The 9,652-nt window shown below is 41.2% G+C and overlaps 1 protein-coding gene across 2 annotated transcripts in view; it reads right to left on the reverse strand.

Annotated features, from left to right (window-relative positions):
• Nucleotides 1-8,712, reverse strand: part of MRPL3 (mitochondrial ribosomal protein L3) — a 46,643-nt gene extending 37,931 nt beyond the window's left edge. For both annotated transcript variants that reach the window (XM_087870202.1, XM_045791760.2), the window contains exons 1-4: nucleotides 8,459-8,712; nucleotides 7,262-7,446; nucleotides 5,000-5,091; nucleotides 3,004-3,102 (exon numbers count right to left, since the gene is read on the reverse strand). In XM_087870202.1, the coding sequence (XP_087726328.1) occupies nucleotides 3,004-3,102; nucleotides 5,000-5,091; nucleotides 7,262-7,446; nucleotides 8,459-8,550 (468 nt within the window). In that variant the 5' untranslated portion in view covers nucleotides 8,551-8,712. The remainder of the gene's footprint in view (nucleotides 1-3,003; nucleotides 3,103-4,999; nucleotides 5,092-7,261; nucleotides 7,447-8,458) is intronic.
• Between the last annotated feature and the right edge of the window lie 940 nt (nucleotides 8,713-9,652).

Below are 9,652 nucleotides of genomic sequence, written 5' to 3' on the forward strand. Positions count from 1 at the left end.
ATAAAGATGATGGTGCTAAACATAACAAAAACACAGAAGTACAATCAATGAGAAAACAGTGACATCTATCAAATCAAAGAATTATTCACATGAAGACTGGCATGTATTTACATATTTAAAAAATTCAAACATTTAAAAAAATCTGACATTTTTTAAAGTTTTCATATATACCTCACTTTCCTTTTCTTACTGTGAAACTATTTAAAACTATTAGCCAATAAACTGTCAAGAATTAATAGCAGACTAAAATATACATAGACTATACTACCATAATATGCAAAAGTAGCTAACTTCTCCAACACCAGGAGATGGGCCTAAATGGCCTCTAATCCTATCAAACTACAGACTCCAATGATTTTGACCACCTTGAACTCACTGGGTAAGTATATCCCACTATTTATAGGACAACTCCACCTGAATTTTCTGTGAACACCTCACACACTTCTTTCCTCCCAAACTTCCCTTTCCTTGTTGCTATTCCAGGTTATAGCATCCGCACTGAGCCAGGTACTCAGGAACCGCTCTAAACCTGTGTCCCCTCCCCACATTCTCACTCAGTCTTGTACAAATCCCTGCTCTCCCCAAGCCCAATGCAACCACTGTGGTTCAAAAGCCTTTTATCAACTCTCCCCAGTGCTTAAAATAACTTCCTAAACGTTCTCCCTGCATCCAGATTCTTCTCATTTAGTTAACCAAGGTTAACGATTTGACGACATCACTGTCCCAATTACAGAATTCAAGAAGCTCCTGGGAGTCTACAGAATGAAGTCTAAACTCCAGCACTCGGCCCCCACAGGTGCATCTCTGCACCTTTACTATCTTCCCCCACTGGCTCCACACTCACACACTAAGATCTCATATGTCACACTCCTCTTCCCAAGCGCGCATACTCTCTTCCATGTGTCTCTCCAGAAGCTACCTGAAGCAAGTAACTTTACCCTCTACGCTGCAGTATTTGCCCATCTGCAAAATGGGGATAAAAATACTACTTACCTAAGAGGTCTGTTACCAGGATGAAATGAGATTTTTGCAATGTGCCTGGTATGTTAACAGGTATTCCTGCTGGCAAGCTTTTTATTTTCTGGTCTCCTCTCTGTGAAACCTTCTAGGATTTTCCCAAGCAGAACTGGCTGTCCCCCACTCTATGCTTGTTGCATGTGTAATCCTATATAGGGATGGCGGATTTATTTGTCCACCTTTCCTATCAGCCTATGAGTACCCAGAGGGTGAATGTCAAGACACAATTAAGAAAGTAAGGCTCTAAAGTCTGAACATCACCCCACCTCTTACCAGTGGGTGGCCCCGAAGGAGTTCCTTAACCTCTTTAGCCTCAGACGCTCAGAAATTAAATATCAGGCTTATTGGTTATGTATCTGGCATGTAATAAGTGCTCAACAAAGTTAACTATGACGACAAAATAGAAGGCACACAATAAATACATGCTAGTTTTGACAGTTGTACAGTATGGGTTGCCTCCTATTTACCATCCATGTTCATTTCATCAACAATATACAACGGAAAAAATGTTGATCTTAGAGATAAGGAGTATGTTTTAGTAAACCTTAGGATGTTTCGTTACCTATTAGTGAAAAGCATCACCATTTCTACAAAGATATTCTCTGCTTTTAGTCATCCAATAGAGGATACTAACTGCACAGATTTTTTCAAATTTAAGCTACATACTCAGCATTCTAATAGTATTCTACTTGGGGGAAAACTGCTTTATTTCTAAAAACCTGATGCGGGTTTGAGTATAGCTCTATCCCAAGTACTGAAAGTTCCTTCTAGAGAGGGCCTAACCTGGGTGCTTCTCATGGGCTCCAGGGACTTAAAAAATGTTCAGGTCTTAGGATTGTTATGTCACCCTTTCTTTTTTTTTTTTTTTTTTTAAAAGATTTTATTTATTTATTTATTTAACAGAGATAGAGACAGCCAGCGAGAGAGGGAACACAGCAGGGGGAGTGGGAGAGGAAGAAGCAGGCTCACAGTGGAGGAGCCTGATGTGGGGCTCGATCCCAGAACGCCGGGATCACGCCCTGAGCCGAAGACAGACGCCCAACTGCCGTGCCACCCAGGCGCCCCTATGTCACCCTTTCTACCTACACCTGAAATGTTATCGATTCTCTTCACGTTGCAGAGAATCGTGCCTGGGGTGTATACATCATGGGACAGATCTGGAAGCTTATAAACCCAAAACAATGCTGTTTGTATGTGATGCCAGTGCTATTAAAGTTCTTAAGGTGATGAATATAGTTTTTTCCTTCTCGTGGTCATGACTAGAAAGGACTATGTTTTGCATCTTCCTAGGAATTATAGTGTTTGTGAAAGTATTTGAATTGGTATAAAGTTGTGGGATTTTGAACTTATGTGGAATATGAATAGACTCTACATTTTAGTTTTCCATGTGTGTTTTAAGAAAATTGCAATTTTGATGGTGAAACAGACAGAGAAATATACACAACAGTGAAAAACGACTTATTGATTGTATGATATATTGTACTATATTCTCATATTTATAGTGATAATTTCAGATTAAAAAAAATTGCACACAAAAAGTTCCTTCTAGTATATACAAATTAATCCCCCATGTTGCTGGTGTCAGGTATTGAGACAACCTAGAAAAAAAACTAAACATAAATGACAAAATAGCTACCATCTATTGAGTATCTGTGACATGCTAGGTACATATGAAAAGTCTCATTAATCCTGGTAACAAACCTCTTAGGTAAGTAGTATTTTTATCTCCATTTTGCAGATGGGCAAATACTTCAGCTTACAGGGTAAAGTTACTTGTTCCAAATACTGAGGAGAGGTACTGGAACAAACTCAAATTCTCTCAGAATCCTGGGCTCGATGGCTTCACTAGACTGCTTTCCCTCAAAGCCACAATTTACTTCATGGATAAACACAAATTTGTGACTATGGAATAGGCTCAAAACTTAAAGAATTCAGATCTGAAACTAATGAAATGTACTCTTCTGAAGAATGAAAATACATCCTTACATGGAAACGTGATACAGTTTTTCCTCCTACAGTTAGGGCTGCCATTTTTCCGTTATGGTTTTCCTTCGGAGTATATTTTAGAACGTGACAGTCTTGTACCTAAGGAGACAAATATAAAAAAACTAAGTCATGTGCTAAGATACATTTTAACATATCATACCAGCCACACTGAAGCCATAGAACAATTCGGAATTTTCTAAAGTTAATTATCTCATCATTTCTCTAACACCAACTACAATCTTAAAATATAGAAGTAACCTTTAAAAAAAGTCAAGTACAGATAGAGCATACAGACAACACATATAGAAAAGTTCCTAACATATAAATATACAACAGAATGAGTGTTTATGAAGAAAATATACATTTACCATCACCTGTGTCAAGAAGTAGAATCCACAAAGCCTCTATGTGTCTTTCTAGTAATCTCCCTCCCCACCTTTTTTTTTTTATTACCCCTAGAGCAGTGGTTCTCGAAGTGTGGTCCTCAAACAAGCAGCATCAACACCAACTGGGAACCTGGTGAAAATGCTGATCCTCACGCCCCAGCCCAGACCAACTGAATCAGAATCTCCTTGTTTTCTAAACCTTTTAGGTGATTAAGGCTCGCTGAAGTCTGAAAAGCACTGCCCTAGAAATAAATACTATTCCTGACACATGGTAATCATTTACTTACTTTCCCTTACATTTGCTACCTTTGAAAGCATGTAGTTTATTGTTGCCTGCTTTAGCCTTTGTATAAACAGAATCGTATTGTATGTACTTTCCTATGTCTTGCTTCTTTCACTTGTTTATATTTCTAAGTTTCATCCATATTGTTGTGTGTAACTCTCTTCTGTTCATTTTCATTGCTATACAGCATTCCATTACATGAATACCACGACTTATTCATCCATTCTGCTATTGGACATTTGGGTTATTTCCAGTTTTGGACTATTAAGAACAATACTGCTACGAACATTGTTGTAAAGTAATAAAGTTCAAGTTTTCTATTAACACTCAGGAGTGGAACGGCTAGACTACAAGATTCACATATCTCAACTTTACCACATAATTATGCTAAATTGTTTTCTGAAGTGGTTGTACCCATGTACAATTCCACCAGTCATTCCTGAAAGCTCCTTTAGTTCCTTAGAGTTTTAGAAACTATAATCTTCTCTTTGGTCATTCAGAGTCAATAAAAATGTCCTAAGGCCTGTAGGCCCCCTGGGCCTATGCATGAGCTCTCATGTTAATCACCAACATCTGTCTAATCACTTGTCTAAGACTAGGCCCCAAAGATGAACTCAGGTGTCCAAACTGATTTGGGGAATGATGGTCTCCTAACTCTCTCAGTAATCTTTTTCTAATAATAACCATAAAAACAACAGCAGGCAATGTATACTGGACATTTAACACTGTTCTAAGTGCTTGACATTTATTACCCTGTGCAGCCCTCACAAAAACCTTTGAGGTGGGTAATAATTATTTCTTTTACCAAATACAACTATATCTTTTGCAGAGGAGGCAGAGTGTTCCAAGGAACACAGCTAGGAAGTGGTAGAAACAAGATCTGAAGTCAGATACTCTGGTCTCAGGGACCACATTCTTAACCATTAGAGTTTGTCTTATCTCAGAGAACAAAATGCTGCTTCCCCAGACAAGAAATGTTACATTCTAAGTTAGCAAAGAGATCAAAATTTTAATTTCGAGTTGAAAAAATGAAAAGAAGATGAGACTGAGATTTTTTCCAATTATGAATTCAACTGGTACACCTGTGAGAAGCGAGGTTACAATCTTTTTTTTATTTATGGTCGTAGTTATCCTTATGCCAGTATCAAGAAGGCCACCACTCAGGCAAGAGTGAAACATTCACTGCAACAGAACTAAAGTTCTTTAATAGCATTTATGCTTGACATTAGCCCATTCTTTATCACACAGTCACATGTTTCAGGATACAAATACTGTCCGTTCAGGTTGGCACAAATACAGATCTGTTACATCTTTGTTTTTTTCTTACCTGAAGTAATGTAACCACGTGCTTTCGACCATCTTTGGTCCATAAAGGCATCATACCCAGCTTCAGTGCGATAAGGCCTACTCTAGAGGAACCTGGTAATTAAAAACAAATCAGTGTTATTACAAACTTTTTCAACATTTGCCAACATGAAACAACAGTATTTCCTATCCCGTGATTTTATTATTTTTTTCAGCATTTTTTTCTTTAAGATTTTATTTATTTATTTGACAGAGAGAGAGACAGCCAACGAGAGAGGGAACACAAGCAGGGGGAGTGGGAGAGGAAGAAGCAGGCTCCCAGAGGAGAAGGGAGCTCGATGTGGGCTTCGATCCCAGGACCCTGTGATCACACCCTGAGCCGAAGGCAGACGCTTAATGAATGAGCCACCCAGGCGTCGCTACACCATGGTTTTAATATGAGCAACAGACAGTTAAGAAACATGCTAATATATTCATAGAGTAAAACACTACTGTTCCTTAGAGATGTGAGAGACTTCAACCATGGCTAGGTAACATACTGTTACTCAGTAAATCTCGGTATAATGAATAAATATATGAGAACTGCACAAAATAAAGAAAATAGGTAAACTGATATATTCTGGTTTTAAAATAATGGTATTAATAGAGGACACGATACATCCATCATTACACTTTGCTTTTCTAGTATCAATTCTTATCTAACCTCGTTAATTAGAAAACATCTACTCAAATTCTAAGAACTTAGCTGGAGTTAAGGGATGACACAAGTGGTCAAGTTGCTAAAATATGTCAGCCTCCATCACACCACTTAGATTTCTTGCCTACGTTAGTAAAGTTGCTCCACTAAGAACTTTTTTTTTTAAAGATTTTATTTATTTATTTGTCAGAGAGAGAGAGCGCGCGCACATACACAAGCGGGGGGAGCTGTAGGCAGGGGGAGTGGCAGGCAGAGGGAGAAGCAGGCTCCCTGCCCCCTGCCGAGCAAGGAGCCCGATGTGGGACTCGATCCCAGGACCCCGGGATCATGACCTGAACTGAAGGCAGTTGCTCAACTGATTGAGCCACCCAGGTGTCCCTAGAGCTTCTGATCACTATACAATTCAAAGGTCACAATAAACCCCAACCAGAGACCACACTCTCAACAGAATAGGCCTTTATTCTTGGTCTGGCTACACATGTGTTTAGTAGACTACTAAGCACAAAGAGCTGATTCTGGGGTTATGCTTGGCAAACCTGGAGTGCTAGAGCATTCCAACTGAAAACATCTGTGTGACAAGTGTAGTTTAGATCATACTCCTCTAGCTTTTTCCCCTGATTTATTTTAGATATTTTTTTATCTGAAGGAAATAAGAAAACATACGCAGAATGATTTTCCTTTAGCCTACAAAACAGCTTCTTTTTTTTTAGCAATACTTCTTTTATTTATTGTGTGTTTTTTTAAATTTTTTATTATGTTATGTCAGTCACCATACAGTACATCCTTAGTTTTTGATGTAATGTTCCATGATTCATTATTTGCGTATAACACCCACTGCACCATGCAATACGTGCCCTCCTTAATACCCATCACCGGCCTATCCCATTCCCCCCACCACCCTCCCCTCTGAAGCCCTCAGTTTGTTTCCCAGAGTCCATAGTCTCTCGTGGTTCATTCCCCCTTCTGTTACCCCCCGCTTCATTCTTCCCGTCCTTCTCCTACCGACCTCCCCGCTATTTCTTATGTTCCATAAATGAGTAAAACCATAGGATAACTGTCTTTCTCTGCTTGACTTATTTCACTTAACATAATCTCCTCCAGTCCCGTCCATGTTGCTGCAAATGTTGTGTAATCGTTCTTTCTGATGGCTGAGTAATATTCCATTGTATATATGGACCACATCTTCTTAATCCAGTCATCTGTTGAAGGGCATCTCAGCTCCTTCCACAATTTAGCTATTGTGGACAATGCTGCTATGAACACTGGGGTGCATATGGCCCTTCTCTTCACTACGTCTGTATCTTTGGGGTAAATACCCAGTAGTGCAATTGGTGGGTCATAGGGTAGCTCTATTTTTAACTTTTACAAAACAGCTTCTTGAGGAAGTCTTGACTGCCATCAGACATTCACTAATAGTAGACCAGCATGCTGGAAATAATCTTGCAAACCAAACCACAATGAAACAGACACTCTTAAGACATGAAAAGTAAATTCAAGAGATGATAAATTCATCAATCACCATGATTTTGAATGTTCCGGCCATACAGTAACTAGGAAATGAGAAACCATCAAATATAAAATAACTACCTGGTTCCCATGGATGTAGAGGCCACGGTTCATCTTTCAAAGGACACAGCTTACTTGCTAACTGGGCTTTATTTTCATCAGAGACCAACTGCTTAACAAATGGGACATTTTCTTCAGAAAGATGCTCATCCCACCAAGTACCACTCCTGCCATGGAGACTTCTAACCAAAAGCCAGATGTCCGTTCTGTAAAAATAAAAATTAGAAAGGAAATTACAATATAAAAAGTTTCCCCATTTAATGTGGGGAAGGGAGGTCACATGAGTTGGAAAGTGTAGTCTGGGCCTTAGGAAAGGATTTGGAATCTGGGCAAGTTTTTTTTTCCTGACATTCCTTATGATAATAATGGGTTTCGCACTTAAACTGTTAATGATTACCCTAGAGTAAAAGGTCTTCATCTTCTCCTCTGGGATAAACCAGTTTCTAACAGAGCTGTCTTAACTAAACACAGAAGAAGTCACTGACCAATTTGTATGTGTACTTTAATAGTTTACATGCCACTGGAGGTGGCAGAATGTGTGTATGTTCGACTCTGATAAGCCCACCTCTTCCCAGCAACGACAAGGCCTAGGCTGAGAAGATCCATAAAAGACATGATCTCCGAGCACGTGAACACACCAAGGAAGACCTTGTGTCAGGAAGGAGGTGTGTAATTCTTGCACGGAGGGGCAGAAAAGAAGCAAGGCTTTCTGTCGCCTATCCACGTTTCATAGTCAGGTACATTCAGGTTAGAGTCCCAATTCTACATTAGTTGAATGACCTTGGGTAAGTTACTTCCCCAAGCTTCTGTTTTATCTGCAAACTGCAATCGTGACAGTACGGAACAATGACAGTGTCTGCGAAACGAATAACGACAGCAATTCTACCTTGTGAGGCTACACGGGCTAAGGCGCCTAATATACCCAACAAAGCATTCAGTACATAGAAAACGCCCACTAACTGATAGATAATATTACTGCTGTTGGTAATGCTCTCTACCAGTCGCTGGCTCATAGCATTAAAAACAAACAAAAAAAATCACCCCTTCACTCCTTTAATGGGCACTTCCTTGGAGAAACGCTCCTTACTCCTCTGTGCCTGCCGTCTGGTACAGAGCCCCTTCCTCCTCCACCCAGACCCCTCCGCATTGGGCCACCGCACTGCCACAGGTCTGTGCTTTGCAGGGATCACACGCCCACACCGTCTCCAGCCCACCCACCTGTTTGCCGAGCCCCCGGCAGCACCCAGGCCGCCCGCGCTGCAGCCCAGCACCCGGGCGCCGGCCTGAGCCAGCAGCCTCCAACCAGGCATGGAGTGGCCGGGGAGGGCTCGCCCCGCTACTCTTCCCGGCACCCCGCCGCTCTGCTTTCAAGGCGTCCCCACGCTGCAGCCGCGAGTCCGCCACGAGCCGCCCGGTAACGTCCCGCCAGCTGTCTGCAGCTGCCCTCAGTGATCGGAAAGGAGCCCCGGAGCCACTTCCGGCCCTTTTCTCAATGCATTCCGGGCACCAGGGTCACCCCCCGGAACTAGAGTTCCGCCTCCGGATAGTCCTACCTTGGATCCGCGTTAGAGTAGGGAAGGCAGGGACTGACTGATTTGTCTCTCCAGGGGTTGAAACAAAAGGGATGTTTGGAGTTTAAACTTTGCAAGAATGAGGCGAACTAGAGACAGACTCCTTAAGGAAGCGAAATCACTTCTCACTAATGTGTACTGTGGGGCAGCTCATTGTACTAAACAAATCTTGATATTGTTACACTGGTTTATGTTGAAAACAGCCCCGAAAAGAAATTGTTATTTTTATATTATAAATGAGGGAACAGAGACTCAGAATTTTGGTGCTGGTCCAAAATAGTACATCTGGCAGATGGACAGAGCTGGCACTGAAACCAGGCCGGCGTGAATTAACTATAGAATATGGCCAAGGTGACGATGTGCGGCTTGCAGGGCTGAATCATGCCAAGTATTGCTACTTCTGTCTTGGTCTCTTGGATTGCTCCCTGTGGGGAAAGATAGCGGTCATGTCCTACAGACACTCGAACAGCCCTGTAGAGAGGCTCCTTTCCAGCCAGAAGTGAGCCACCAAGAAGTGGATCCTCCGGTCCCAGGCAACCCTTCAGATGACTGCATCTCATGAAAGACCTTGAGCCTAAACTGCCCAATCAAAGAGCTCACAGGTTCCTGGCCAGAAGAAATTGCTAAAGAAAATAAATGATGACTTTTATTTTGACTAAGTTTTAGGGCGATTTGTGATGCAGCAGTAAGTAGCTAATATACCTTCTATACAAATAAATACTTGTCCTGTGTTCCAGACCCAGCCTAATCAGCATGTGTGCACCTTGTGTACTCATTCTACTTCTCAAAAAGTCCATTTCCTTATTTGTTAAATGGATGTTGGTAGAAATTTGGAAACAAC

Source organism: Ursus americanus, chromosome 20, assembly GCF_024610735.1.
Source record: "Ursus americanus isolate L20-20 chromosome 20, mUrsAme1.1.p, whole genome shotgun sequence".
Lineage (NCBI taxonomy): Eukaryota > Metazoa > Chordata > Mammalia > Carnivora > Ursidae > Ursus > Ursus americanus.